Source organism: Oncorhynchus masou, chromosome 33, assembly GCF_036934945.1.
Source record: "Oncorhynchus masou masou isolate Uvic2021 chromosome 33, UVic_Omas_1.1, whole genome shotgun sequence".
Lineage (NCBI taxonomy): Eukaryota > Metazoa > Chordata > Actinopteri > Salmoniformes > Salmonidae > Oncorhynchus > Oncorhynchus masou.
Window position 1 is genome coordinate 36933147 of NC_088244.1, and position 15976 is coordinate 36949122.

The 15976-nt window shown below is 40.5% G+C and overlaps 1 protein-coding gene across 1 annotated transcript; it reads right to left on the reverse strand.

The window, feature by feature from the left end:
• Positions 1-379: 379 nt before the first annotated feature.
• Positions 380-10065, reverse strand: LOC135528445 (coatomer subunit zeta-1-like). The gene is made up of 9 exons (XM_064957531.1): positions 9959-10065; positions 8068-8136; positions 6544-6625; positions 5559-5650; positions 5378-5433; positions 5200-5277; positions 3913-3964; positions 3129-3167; positions 380-965 (listed from the first exon to the last, which is right to left on the reverse strand). The coding sequence occupies exons 1-9, from the start codon at positions 9974-9976 to the stop codon at positions 918-920; spliced, it is 534 nt and encodes a 177-aa protein (XP_064813603.1). The 5' UTR covers positions 9977-10065; the 3' UTR covers positions 380-917.
• Between the last annotated feature and the right edge of the window lie 5911 nt (positions 10066-15976).

The following is a 15976-nucleotide window of genomic DNA, read 5'->3' on the forward strand; positions in this document are numbered from 1 at the left end:
ATGGGTTTTGATGCATCAACCAGGAGATGGAGCCCTTGCTTTAGCTGTGAGTCTCTCCCTGTTTGGCCAGCCAAGTTCTCTGGAAGTACATTGTCTGACATGGGAATGTTGCCACTGAGGAGACAATACATGATTCAAGTGGACTGAAATTCCACATAATCTACAGGGCATTATAAACTGGGGGGGTTCGAGCCCTGAATGCTGATTGGCTGACAGCCATGGTGTGTGTGATATATATATATATATGAGAGAGTAATGGAGCATAGTCTAACAGAGGTTTCATTTATAAAAACCTTACATTAACATATTTCAATGTGTGACAAGATCAATAGGGCGACCAAGAACATAACCAACCACAAAATATCATAATAGTCGAAGCGTCAGTGTCTAGAAATGTTTTTTATTCAAAAGATTTAAATGACCGAGTTCATAAAGTATTTCCGAAGAGCACATAGTGACTAACAACGATGTTGCCTGATCGGACCATATGTCTGGACCATAGAATTTGAAAGGAGCCATTTCTATGGTCTGTACTAAACCCATGTAATGTTATCAGAAATGAGGGGCATGAAGCAGTCAACGGAAGTGGTAAGGGACTGTGGAAGAAAACGCAAATCAAACCACTGGAATGTAAGGACACGCTACCATCCAATCTCTCTCATAGCTAGCGTTAGAACTAAATATCAGAAAAATACACCTTTACAGTAAAGACACACATGATAGAAATGATTGATTCAGACAGACAAAACTCAGATATCCCTTGCCCTGGCAGTGTCTGATTGGCTGAGCGATCATCCGCTCATCAGTCCTGATTGGAGGAATGGTGAGTAACGAGCACAGGGGAAGAGATGGCATCACAGAGAGAGGGAGCCATGGGTAATGGTGGTACAGTGTTAGATGAGGGGAATCGACAGGTTCTATCGTAGCAGAGACCATTTGATCTGTTCCTTGGCAGACTGCAGCACCTGTGGATGAAAAACCAGCCTTATAAAACAAATCATACCAACACAAGTAAACATACAAACAAACCTGTCTGTGTAATCAGCCATCCAGCTTTCGTTAACAACATTCAATTTATGAGGGCATGCATCTCTCCTTACAAGCACGATATGCATCTAGATACATGGGTTCCGATACAGGAACAATACGTTTACTCAAAACGATTCAGTGCAATTTGATTGTGTGTGTGTGTGTGTGTGTGTGAGAGAGGTGTAGTGTTTGAGCTGAGGTGGGGGGGCAATTTATGTTTTTAATCTTAAATCCTCATCACCCACTTATTGTCATATAGCAGATTCAAATGTTGAGATATAAATAGACATGTTACTCTGTAGAAATGAATAGAACACAGTTTTGGAATTCACCCTCATCTCAAAAGCGAAATGGTTTTGACAGTTGGAACCTTACGGAGGAAGGCTGCTCTCGTCTCGAGTTCAGACCAGTGAGGCCCAACAAAACTGATGACTGGTCTTGTTACGACATCACACCATTACCCTGTCCATGTAAACGCACTGACTGTTGAAAGCAGAACTACCAAAACTACCTGGCAATCGAAAAGCCCCAATCAGCAGTTCGGATGTGCAATCAGCAAGATATGAGTGTTCAATCCTTATGATACACAGCTCCTCCAGTAAAACACCATAGTAAAACACCATTTTCTACAGCGCATTTGGTAACTATGACCCAGCAAATTACATTTGTTGTCCCTCAATTGAATAAAGCCTATGATTTAATATTGCGAAAGCCATTTTACAAACATCTGAATGCTTAAGGTGTCACGCAGATGTAGCCAACGAATATTAGAACAGGGATAGGATAGACCTACCCCCTCGTAGGTGACTTGATGATCAATTTCAAATCGCAATTACATACAAAAAAAAAGTTTAAATAGGCTGAAGGAGAGGACACAGCAATTCAGTCACAATAGATTATAGGTATTTTCCCAATAAGGCAGAAATAAATTATAAGTAAACAAACTATAGTGAACTGGCTATTCGTAATGTTTCAATCGGTTTTCTTACCGATGCATGCTTCATTTGGATCAGTTTGGGCTCCCGCGGACCGATGCACTCGTATCTTAAACTTTTAAACTGGGGACCGACGCGTATCAGGGAATCGTTACATCCCTAAAATTTTGACTTCCATATTTTTTTTAAATTGCACTTCAAAACGAAAGACTTTCCCTATCGAAACAAATGAATGTAATCCACCAAATGAATCTAATCCACCTTGGTTTAGAAGACCAATGGACCATTTTAAGGAAATGGAGGGAGACCATATGATTCACATAAAAATGCAGTCATTAAATTGACCTCAACAAAAAGTTTAACAAAAAAGGCTCGATGGAGGAAGATGAGTAATGCCAGTAAAGGAAAATATGCAGGAATTAATTAATCATCTTAATTCGTTGAAGGAAAGGAGAACCAGAACCATAAAGCATGAGGAAGACAGCCAGCCATTAATCAGTAGACAGAGAGAAAGAGAGAAGGGATGGAGAGAGAGGGAAGGGATGGCAGGATGGCAGCCTGTCACCGGCCTCTTAAATGAGGACATTAATCAGGAGAGAAGCTAAGCGCAGACGCACACAGGCGTGTGCACACACAATGGAAACCACCACTGGCTACCATACCATCAGCCAATCATTTCCAAGTGTGTGATTCACAGCCAAAAGGACTAAGGAAGTGTGAAAGCAACACGGTAGGATCGGAGATGATGAAGTATGCGGATCACCACCATGTAGAGGAGAGAGGGACATTGGTAGCCTGGAAATCTAGACTCAATTCAGCTCCGTTTCAGTTCTTGTTTCACTCCACTGTCACTAAATTAGTGAAGCAAAACAAGAGAGAGGTGAAGTGTAGCGTGATTCAGTCTGGATTCCCAAGATAGGACATTTGGCACAGCTCTAAGGTTTTGTCCAAAATGGCACTCAATTCCCTATATAGTGCACTAACTTCAACCAGAATCCTATGGGCCCTGGTCAAAAGTAGTGGACTACATAGGGAATAGGATGCCATTTGGGACACAAACTAAGTCTCAGGAGAGTGGAAAGTCAATAATGCAATGGAGCATATTCCACACTGAGCAGTGTAGTATGTTGAGATGAACAAGGTAATTAGGGCTGTTTTTCTCACCTGGGTGACAGTCTGCTCTGAGTAAGGCACATCTTCCCCCTGTAGGAGAGAACACATCGTGGCCTTCAGGGCATAACAATAACATTTTGGTCCACCAGCCAAAACGTCAGTATTTTAACCAAAATATCACAGATGAGACAAAAATGTCACCTGCCCCTTTAAGGGCAGGAGGTTGCCGTGGTTACGCGACTGGAATAATGTTTGTGCCTGTGAGATTTTATCTGACTAGTAGCCTGGTCATCTTCTCTTCAGTTGAACACTCAAAACAGTTGAAACTCAAAACAGAAAAACAACCTAGCTTGTGAACAAAACAATGTAAACAGCCAAGAAACACAAGCATAAAGTCTCACTTCAGTAAACTTTTGTTTCACCTGCGCACAATCCCCAGCCAGGCAGTGTTTCAGCGCAAGGTGTAATAGGCTATATAGGATTTGTAGTTCTTTGATATTGTACGATAAATTTACCAGCTATGATACAAAAATGGCAGAAATACTTTGAAAACAGCTACTGCAGCATTTATTTGACTATAAATGTGATCATGCTTGACTTTTTATTCACTAATGCTAGTGAAATGCTCACACTGTAGAGCTGTGACCACCCACCAACAGTGGCTGGTGTAATAGACACATTTTCCACCAATGACAAAATCTACCTGTATTTGGCAGGTTTTAGCTCCTGGTCACACAACAGCACCAATACTCAGAACACTTTCCATTAAGGTCCACTAGGTTGAGTGAAGAGTACTTTCTAGGGAGAGGATGGGAGGAGAGAGACCTTTACTTACCCTTAGAGCTACGCGGTGGACCACTTGCTGAGGATCACTCTCCAGAATCACTCTGTAGGAGACAGCAGGGAAAAGCTTGTTATCACTCACACACTGCAAGGACAGAAGACCACACTCAGTAGCAGTGGGTGGGTAAAATGTATTTTATTTTATTTTTTTAAATCACTGGGGAAGCCAGAAATAAAGGCACATTACAACCTATGTGTTGTGATAATTGCGTAACCTGTTAGATCATATGTCTTGCCACTGTGATGTAAAGGCAGAGACAATAAGAAGACACAGCGGCAGAATAATTTCAACCACACCTTTGTTTCATCACAAAACCGGAGAGCAACCTCTGTCTGGTGGAGTCCACGAAGCATATTGCATGTAACAAACAGTTACATGACCTACAGCATGGTCAAGCAAGTTAATGTTTCCGACATACTCGCACCACTAAACAACTACTCCACGGAGAGTTACCGCAAGTCGCAAAGAAAACAGGAGCTGCCTCCACTATTCCAGCACCATTTCAACATCATCAAATCACTGATGCTTAGTCTAATACAGTGACAGCTAAAAGGCCAGGGGTACAAAGTATGAATGAATGGTTGGGTCAGATTCACCATTACAATCATTGGCCAGTACAGAGAATAAAGTAAAACAACAAGTCCAAATGTCTATTTCCATCTATGGCTAATTTAGGAAAGGGACAATTTTACCTAGCTACTGGAGAACAACGCAACGAGATGCAACAATTCAGGTTTCTCTGTCAATGACGTTTCGCTCTCAACGCGATTTGATAGGAGTGACGCCAAATCCAAACTGGCTTCCATTGACACTTTTTTGGTGCACTTGGGCCATTCACAGTTGATCTCACTGATTGGCTATTATTTACAACTTTTTTTCTTTTTTTTTTTAAATGAAGGGATGCCAAATGTTCGCTGGCATCCCTTGCATTCAATGCTATGGGCAGCAACAATGTCATACTCTTTTGGAACAGACAGCGTCAGATAGATGCCCCACACAGAGACAGAAGGGCGCCGTTTCGTTTGCTCGGATGCTTTTCTTTTCTCCTCTCAATTTTTGGGGGAAGCCTGGCTACCCTTGGCTTCCATCAATACATACCACTGCCCACATTGGTCTTACTACCATTGATTTTACTGAAAGCTGCTTTACTGAGAAAATGTTCTATTTACTATGACATGTTGTCATCTTACCTAGCTACCTTAAGATGAAAGCACTAACTGGAAGTCATTCTGGACAAGAGGATGGTTCAACTATCAATGTATAAGATATATAACTCACCCTCCATCCACAATTTCATCCACAGCTAGAAAGAGACCTTCCATGTTCTCAAGTAGAGCTCTCCTCTCAACATTCTTCCTACAGAGACAGACAACAACAGAGAAATAATTTTCCAAAGCTTGCCTTTTGATGATCGATGACTTAATATGTGCTGTAATTAATAAGCTTTAGATCTCACCTCAACATTTGGCTAAGTGAGTCAAACAGACAGTTCAGAACAGCCATTAGCATCAACTGTTGAAGGGAAACAAAAACACACACACCAAAAAAGGTTATTTAGAGAATGGCAGAGTGCACTGAAATGAAACATACAATAAATGCATTAATTGTTTCCAATCACGTCCTTCCAATATGATGACCTCATTTTCATGTGAGCTTCCAATGACATAGAAGAAGAGATCAATGTTGCTCTTGTAGACGACTGTGAGGCCCTCTAGCAGAGCGATCTCACCTGAGTAGGCACAGAAACATGACAATGAGACAAAGAGGTAAAACACATTCAATAACCTGTGCATGTGTTAGTGAAGTGTGAGTTGACTCATAACCCGCAGTTATATCTGCGGGGCTGGTGTGTTTAGGGTCATGAAATATTGTGTGGATGAAGGGCATGTGGGTGAGAAAAAAGAGAAACTTTGCATTAAAATCCATAAATGTATAATTATTGTGCAATTCATATCTAAAGGCTACATTGAGGTTTTTCTGTAATATTTTTTGGATCTGGTGTTAGGCCGTAAAGCTTAGGCTTACGCACTAACCGTTCACGCGCCAAATTATTTTGGGAATTTGGGCAGAAAAAGTTAACGGCGATCAACTGAGGCAAAAAGGACCAAGTCTGAGTTTAATTCAATAAGAGAGAGTTATTGCACTTTCTCCCTGGTCCCTAACCTTCTTAAAACGTTCCCGGTCCCTAAACTTCTTAAAACGTCTCCGGTCCCTAAAAATGTACCGAATCGTAGTCAACTAGATAGAATGAATGCTTCAATCGTTGTATGACATTTTCTGGTAACCAAGGAGTCATTTAGTCTTCTAGGGAAACAAGTAACGACGGAAGAGATGCGGATCTAAGTATAGACAAGTTGACTAACAAATAGAAACCATTTTTATGCTTATAATTTACTACATTTTGTAGGCAATCTAAATTAGGCGTAAATATATATATTTTTAAATCCTGTACCCACTGTCAATTGTCTATATTTTGTTGTTTAGGGTCGGGTGCGGGCCTCGGATTTTCACATATAGTCGGGGGTTGCAGATGGGTTATTAGCAATTGCATGGGCAGGTGAAAAAAGCTGACCTGCACATAACTAGTCTGCGTGCGTGTGTGTATTCAAATGCATTTCTTACTGTCAGTCCTGTGTGTCTTGCTGAAGATGTTCTTCTCGAAAGCTTTCTGTTCCTTCACTGAAGGGTAGGTGCCATCATAATACTGTCAATAAAGCATTAAAATGCATTAAGAGAATGAGGGGGTCGATACCACAAATATTGTTGGTTGTTGGGTAAATCCACTTGAATGCAATCACTGTTTGACAGCACCCCTTTTGATTTGAATGAAACCTTCCATACATTATTTGCCCATTGTAGAAAATGCAGAGAACGTGACTTTTTGGACCTGAATACCAAAACAGTCAAGAGATAAAAAGGTGCATACCCTACCATACCATGAGACATCCAGGTCTTGAAAAGATAGACGGTTGAGATTGATATCATTTAAAAAGCTTACAAAACAGGGTTGTCAAACTGTTTTAGAATTTCGTTATCTTTTTTTTCTTTGTAAATGATCTAAAAAACGTGTAAACTCAAAAAATAAATAAAATAAATCACATTCACAAATGTTGTAGCTTAGACCCTACTTTACGTCATCAAGAGGTTTTTGTGCCCGCCATCGGTTGAGGCGCAACATGCTCGAATACAGGGTGGGTGTCCGAAAATAATACCAATAGAAATGTAGACTTTCAAAATGGTACCGGCAGTACATCAGAGAATGTTGACTTGAATGGGAATACCTGCTTTAAATTAATGTTTTTTTTAAGTCCCATACATATATAAATAAACTCCCAGTAATTTATTGGGCATCACTGTGCCACACTGAAGAAGGCACGGTGATGCCAAAACGTTTTTGTTTTTTTACCCAATTAATTACTGGGAGGTTATATATGGAGTGTGTGATTCTTCTGGGTTTTATATCTTACAGTTTATTCACCATTAGTCAGCACCTCTACACTAAATACTTTTCGCTGGGTGTGTGCCATCTCATGCTTTTTATTCGTTTAAAATTATTCTGTCAATCCTCCATAGGAAACCTATTGAAATCATAGAAATATAAATAGACATGACCATTTAAGTTGACATTGATCTGAAGAGATAGAAATATAATTCACAGAATGGACCTATGATTGAAATGACACCCACCTTGTACCCAAGAGCATGTTGTGTCTCAACCGATGGCTGGCACATCACAAAAACCTCTGATGCGAATAATATATATATTTTTTTTTTTAAATAACATTTTACACATTATTCAACAACAAAAAATATTACATTTAAAAAAAATGTAAGACCCTGTTTTGTAAGGTTATAAATTAGATCAGACTTAAATATTTATCTTCTCCAGTGATGGACATGGATGACCACTACATCCATGGGCAAAGATGTATGGAAAGTTTTGTTTAAATCAAAAGGGATGCTGTCAAAAAGTGATTGAACTCATATGGATCGACCATGTTCGTACATTTCCAATGGTAGGCTAATGCAGCTGGGTAACGACAACATTAGTTACATAGCAGAGCTTGCCAACTTCAGTCCTGAATTACTGAGTGTGCAGGCTTTTGTTCAAGCCCAGTATAACACACCTGATCATCAAAGTCTTACTTTTGCATAGAGCCTCTCTCCATCATTATCCAGAATGAGGACTGCTTTCACAGTGTACAAAGATGGTTCCTGTTAAACAGATGTACACAGACATGAGTAGTAGTGAGAGGGAAAATGGGCGTACACTTCCTCTGTGGCGAAATAAGTTACACACAGCGATAGATATAAAGAGGAGTCCTCTATCTGTGCCATTATAACATCTGTGACAGCATGGGAAGCGCCAATGAGGCTACAACCCATAGGAATTAGCGATGTCTAGTTTGAAAACTTTTATTTATTTTTGAACAACTCTTTTTACTGACTCGAGTCATATTTCGTTTTTCTGAGTGACTTGTTCATTTTAGTCGTTTGTTTGACCTGCTAGTACTGGCTGCAATGAGTACTACAGCAGGATTAATACACGCTCCTCCGGCTCAGCGGCTTCAGAGACGTGCTCAATTCACCAACAGTTTGTCATATGCGCGCAGGAAAATAGACATGTTTAGAACTGATATTTCATGCATGGTGCAAGAATGACTGCAATTAATTGATTATTGAATGTTAGTATGGAAACAGCTTTGTAGGACCAAAACATACACAGCCTCTGCTCAACCAATTCAAACACGTATCGTTTGAGGGGTCTTTCACAATTTAGTTTGATTTCGGCCACAACTAGACCTTGCTTCAAATGTATCAAGAAATACTCTTTATTTGTACGCCAAGCAATCAACAAATGTACATTGTTTAAAGCACACTTTTACAAGTCTCCGTCAAAAATGACAGCTTCAATAAGCCCACTATGGTGAACGAGGGGCTTGTATGATCATGACTCTTTCAAGTTTTCAAATCAATGTTCGCTGGTAGAGGGTCCTGCATGCTCTGGGCATTACAGACTCAAATTAACAAACATTGTCTTTAAAAATGGTGGAAGTCCTCAATGGCGCTGCCCATGCTAAAACATCCTTTTGGCCACTAGAGGCCTCTATCATTCTCTATGGGGTCCTATGGGCCTGATTTGTGTCAGTCACACTTTCGCCAACACACGTCACACCAATAATCATGATCTCCAGTTTAGAATGCAATTAGTTTAAATCAGCTGTGTTTGCTGACAATATCGTTCTCTCCTTCCAAACAATGGAGTAGTTGTCCACAAAGCAGCACAGCGGGCTGTCAAACTCCCATTTATTCCTCTTTGGATTGGTGGAAACATCTAATTATTTTAATATAGGGTTGTTGATGTTAATGGATAGAGATGCTATGCTAACAGCCTCATGTCAGAATAGCCACCACCGACGTTTTTCACAAAGTTGTGGGATGTCACGTCCTACTTATCAGTACACTCGTAACAACCTAACCATTACAAAACGTATGTTCGAACAAATAAACTATTACATTTTTTGTTGACCAAAGTGGACACTGACCTCCAGACAAAAACTCATCGCTTTGAATGTAAGCGAAAAAAAACTAAACATGTCCCCCTGCTGGGGAAGACACATTTTTGGCCGAGTTGGGCTCTCGCTTCGCCTCTTTCGCTCTGTCTATGTTACACATCATCAATCGTTAGCTAGCTAATTAGCTAACATTAGCAACTAGCTATGATAGCAGGTAAGGACGCAAGAAATAAGGACATTCACTAACGGAAACATTTTACATTACTAAGCATTGTGACCAGATAGAGGATTTAGCCACAGTTTATAAAGTTCCATACTGTACCGTCTATGATTTAGATAGCTAGCTACACACGTTACACTGTTGTAAATGCTACATCAGCTAGTTTGCTAAAACATCCGGCGAGTTAGCTAGCTAATATCTTCCAATTTCTCGACAGGCAGCAAACACATTATCTCTCGGGACGTCGGCAAAGTTACTAGACTTTAATCAGTCACATCAGGAATTAAAGAAAAACCGTCACCAGCGTTACAGTATCCATCTTCTTCCAATAGGTCCCAGCTAGCAACCTTCTTAACTTGTTAGCAACCTAGCTAAATATTTATGCGGTCTCCCATTGGATGATTACCCGCGTCAGTCATAACACTCCGATATGACAACGCCCATTCTGTACTAAGTACCGAGTACAAAGGTATAAGACATTTGCCAACCAGTCCAGACCATTAAGGTGCAAATACTTGAGTGAATAAACTTTGAATGTAAAGTTTCTGTTACTATAAATTATACAATTGGGTTACCTGCTCATATCATTCATTATGCAGGATTTAATTGTGAGGGCCAGGGGCCAACATTTGTGGTTGGAGGAGCTGACAGTATTAATTAAGACAAAGTTAGGGAGGGACTGTGCAGTTGGGCAGTAACATTTCCAGCAAGCAGTGGTGGTGGTATACCACTAGCTTGCTCTGTGGGTATTATTTTTTTAAAGTCAGTTAGATTTCTTTGACCAAAGGACATGAGCTTCAACTCCACCACTGCAAACCTTAGGTATTTTTATTACCGCATAATATAGTATAACCTACATGGTAGGCCTACAGTAATGAAGGTAGGCCAACTGTATTCCTCCCTGGCTTCAAGCACATCTGTTCCCCCCTTTGATTCCCATTGTGTGTCTGAGTATAGTCAGTCATGTTATATGAAAAAGATTTTTAAAAAGAATCATCCCACATTAAACCATCCTAATTACCCTGGTTGTTTCTTCTGGGAAGTATCAATCTGGAAACCCATACTAGTGACGGGGTTTCCCCTCTATTCAGAATGGCATCAGTGTTTACATGTCAACCTCCATTTTGGTTTTGAACATCAATTTCTGTCTGTTATTGCAAGGAGTATTGCGAGTGTAATATTGTTTTGACGGGAAAGACACATTGCCATTGAAGTTCTTTGCTTTTGTCATAATGTTTTTTTCTAAATCTAAATGTGTATTATATATTATATAGCCTGCATTAAATGATCATATTATCTAAAAATTCACTTGCAACAGTTTTGTGGCTCACCAACACATTTTGCAATGCAGCAATGGGTTTTCACAATTTTACCACTAAAGATTTCGAAATTACCCTTAATGTCTGAGAGGAAACACAATATGCAGCCTTGACTGTACAGTCAAAAGCCTGAATGCTTCTCAGAAGAATGTTGGCATGCCACATGTTGGCATTGCTTGTACTTAGTATAGCAGTATGAGAACATTTGTTACTAACAGATTCCTCTGTTCTCATCCTTGATGCCTGTGTTTTTACAGTATAGCCTATTCTTAATATAACCATGACAATATTGACTGTTAGTACTTAACATGTTTAATTCAAAAATGTATTCATCATTTACTTCTACGCAATATGGGCAAATGGGTTTTCCTTTCCATTCAATAGAGAGGAAAGAGGACCTCCCTCCATAACCAAATCAAATGTTTATGGTCACGTGTTTAGCAGATGTTATTGCAGGTGTAGCAAAATACTAGATTTATAAAGTATATTGTCATGGCTCTCGTCGTAATGAGGATCGGACCAAAACGCAGCGTGGTATGTGTTCATGATTCTTTATTAACCAAAACACTTGAACAAAATAACAACGTGAAGAAAAAAAAACAGTTCTATAAGGTGAATACACTATACAGAAAACAACTACCCACAAAGCACAGATGGGAAAAAGGCTGCCTAAGTATGATTCCCAATCAGAGACAACGATAGACAGCTGTCTCTGATTGAGAACCATACCTGGCCAAAACATTGAAATAAAGAAACTAGAATGCCCACCCTAGTCACACCCTGGCCAACCAAAATAGAGAATAAAAGCCTCTCGATGGCCAGGGCGTGACATATGCAATCAACATCCCTTACCTACCAATAGAGGACCACAATGGAAACATGTCTTTTGACTTTTTGTATATATAATACTCAGCAATTTTGGTATATGTATCTGTTGCCTGATGCAACATATGTATGTGCTTTAAATAGTAAAATAAAATAAAACACTTTTTGTATTGGGAGCTAAAGCAGGATTTCCCAAACTCTGTCCTGGGGCCATGGGGGCACGTTTTGGTTTTTACCCTAGCACTACAGTACACACCTGATTAAAAGAATCAAAGCTAGTTGATGAGTTGGTTACTTGAATCAGTTGTGTAATACATGGGCAAGAAACAAAACGTACACCCATTGGGTGCCCCAAGACCAAGTTTAGGAAACCCTGAGCTAGAGGATAACATTTTTCATGTAACAGATGGAAAATCACAAGACGTGGACACTGTAAAGTCTAAAGGCAACACTTTGGCATTATGCCCCTTTCTGAAGTATGCTCAAGACACTTTTAACGGCTTAATCAATATGACTAAATTGAACAACAACATTTACCGGTGTAACAAATAACCTCTTTATCCGGTAGTTCTATCATGTTCATCCTTACAGCAAACCTGATGCCCATGGAGATTCTGCAGAATAGTCCGAAGACGGTCTGTTGAGGTTGAGTAAAATGTTCGCCATTGACCAATTGTTGTTACAGCAAATGAGGAACATGAACCTGCACTATCATTGCATTCATTGCTAATGTCTCAATATGACCAATGATAAGATGTTCAGATTAACCTACTTGTGATCTTTCACAATACAGAGTTTTTAACTTTTTAAACCTCACATTTTCAAAGTTGTTATTCTATGACTATGGCCTATTACTACTATCTCATAACAATAATAAGATTACATTTATCACCTGGACTTTTTCAATGAAGTGCAACAGGAATGTGTATTGTTGTTGCAGTGTGGTGTGTGTGTGTGTGTGTAATGCATAGAGAGAGAGAGAGAGAGAGGGAAGACAGGAGGGAAGGGAGGATGTTGGGTAGAGGAAACTCTGCTGGGTGCTGATAAAAGCAGCATTGGGTGCTTATGAAGGGAGCTGCTAACTGCTGTGGTTTTTGCCATGAGATGGGGAGAAGGGAGCAGCCCATGCTATCGCATTGTCCCTCCATCCTCCCTGCCTTGCACCGTCCGTTGCACAATGCTGGACTAACACACTGGGCGTTGTCCACTGTTTACCGTCACCACAAAGCTGCATTTGTCATGCAATGTGAAAACACATCGATATTAACTTAGGAATGGGAATGGGTTATATTTTGAACAACATCATCATATAGAGATAGGGGATGCTTGATGAAGCATACAAAAACACGTTTTCCTTTTCCATGTCTGTTTGTTATTGTCTCTGAGCATTATCTATTGGCAATGCTTGTGGTGATAATTACACTGAACAAAAATATGAATGCAACATGTAAAGTGTTGATCCCATATTACATGAGCTGAAATAAAAGATCCCAGAAATGTTCCATATGCAAAAAAGCTTATTTTTCTCAAATGTTGTGCACAAATTTGTATTTCATCCCTGTTAGTGAGCACTTCTCCTTTGCCAAGATAATCCATCCACTTGACAGGTGTGTCATATCAAGAACCTGATTAATAAACAGCATGATCATTACACAGGTGTGCCTTGTGCTGGGGACAATAAAAGGCCACTCTAAAATGTGCAGTTTTGTCTCGCAACACAATGGCAGAGATGTCTCAAGTTTTGAGGGATCGTGCAATTGGCATGCTGACTGCAGGAATGTCCGACAGAGCTGTTACCAGAGAATTGAATGTTGATTTCTCTACCATAAGCCACCTCCAACGTCGTTTTAGAGAATTTGGCAGTATGTCCAACCGGCCTCACAACTGCAGACCACATGTGCCGTGTGGGCGGGCGGTTTGTTGATGTCAACGTTGTGAACAGAGCACCCCATGGTGCCACCATCACCTCATGTTTCAGCATGATAAAGCACGGCCCCATGTTGCAAAGATCTACAATTCCTGGAAGCTGAAAATGTCATAGTTATTCCTTGACCTGCCTACTCACCAGACATGTCAACCATTGAGCATGTTTGGTATGCTCTTGATTACCGTGTATGACAGTGTGTTCCAGTTCCCGCCAATATCCAGCAACTTCACACAGCCATTGAAGAGGAGTGGGACAACATTCCACAGGCCACAGTCAACAGCCCGATCAACTCTATGCGAATGAGATGTGTCGCGCTGCATGAGGCAAATGGCGGTCACACCAGATACTGACCGGTTTTCTCATCCACGCCCATATCTTTTTTTAAAGATATCTTTGACCAACAGATGCATATCTGTATTCCCAGTCAGTTGAAATCCATAGATTAGGGTCTAATGTATTTATTTCAATTGACTAATTTCCTTATATGAACTGTAATTCATTAAAATCTTAGAAATTGTTGCATGATGCGTTTATATCTTTCTTCAGTATATGTTTGTTCAGTATACATTTCTAGTGGTTAGAGCGTTGGGCCAGGAACCGAAAGGTTGCTAGATTGAATCCCCAAGCTGACAAGGTAAAAATCTGTCGTTCTGCCCCTGAACAAGGCAGTTATAACCCACTGTTCCTAGGAAGTCATTGTAAGTAAGAGTTTGATCTTAACTGACTTGCGTAGTTAAATCAATAAAGAACTATTTCTACTTTACCCTCTGTCCATGCAGTCTCTCTTCCTCTCTTCCCAACAGCTGTGGGCCTACTGGCTCAGAGAATTTCCCTTCTCCAGACCGCAACCAGGGAAAACAAATTTGTGGTGAGGTATTTTTTCCGCTCAAATCATAGAAATCATGTTTTCAGGTTGTTAGTGCAAGATTTCCAATACCACACCTCTTCAATGACAAAATGGTGACAATAATAAAAAATACTTGTCACGAAAGAAGCAATGTATTAATCATGGAGTAGAACTAGTAGAACATGCACCTAGTTCAAATTCTAGAATTATCTGTGGAAAAAATGGTGATTCTGACATAGCCGTATCCATATACACTGGGTGTACAAAACATTTGGAAACATCTGTTCTTTCCATGACATAGGCTGACCAGGTGAATCCAGGCGAAAGCTATGATCCCTTATTGATGTCACCTGAAAATTCACTTCAATCAGTGTAGATGAAGGGGGGGGGAGACAGGTTCGAGAAGGATTTTTAAGCCTTGAGACATGGATGTGTGCCATTCAGAGGGTGAATGGGCAAGACAAAATATTTAAGTGCCTTTGAACAGGGTATGGTAGAAGGTGCAAGGTGCACCTGTTTGAGTGTGTCAAGAACTGCAACGCCACTGGGTTTTTCATGCTCAACAGTTTACCGTGTGCATCAAGACTGGTCCTCCACCTAAACTACATCCAGCATTGGAGTCAACATTGGAGTCAACATGGGCCAGCATCCCTGTGGACCGCTTTCGACACCTTGTGGAGTCTATGCCCTGACGAATTGAGGCTGTTCTGATGCTAAAATTGTGTGCAACTCAATATTAGGATGGTGTTCCTAATGTTTTGTACACTCAATGTATATGGATACGGCTGTGCTAGAAACACCATTATTTGTGTGTATCCATATATGTATATAAATGGCTGGTCAACAGAATTCAGGGTTAGGTGTGGACAGGGTGCCATGCAAAAAGGCAGAGGGCGCACATCGGGTCATTACACCTACACTTACATGGAACTACGTAGGTAGGTCTTTGGGGGACAGGGACAAAGGAAGGACTATAATAGTGACTTTGGGGGATTATTCTCAGAGATGTGGTAAAAATCAGGAGGATGGATGAGATACTTTAAGGGAACAAATTGAAAAGTACTTACCCAAGATGTCAAAGACCAATTGCAGCAAACAAACCCAACCATAGACAGGGGGCGTTGAGCTGGTAACTGCAGCCAGAGTGAAAACCACTGTGGTCAGGGTAATAACAGCCTGCTCTCTAGCATCCTTAGGAGGTGGGTGAGTAGGGCGCTGGGTGCTAGGAAGTTGGGAAGTCCCTTCTCTCTCTTATTCCTGGTAAACACCCACCTCTGTTGACTGTCAGCCACCTACTCTTCCCATGTGTTGAGAACAATGACACGAAAACATCATAAACTGTGGCTTGGAGATGGGGTCTGGCTTTGTCATAGGACTTTTTCAAACTTCTGGCTTGTTCTT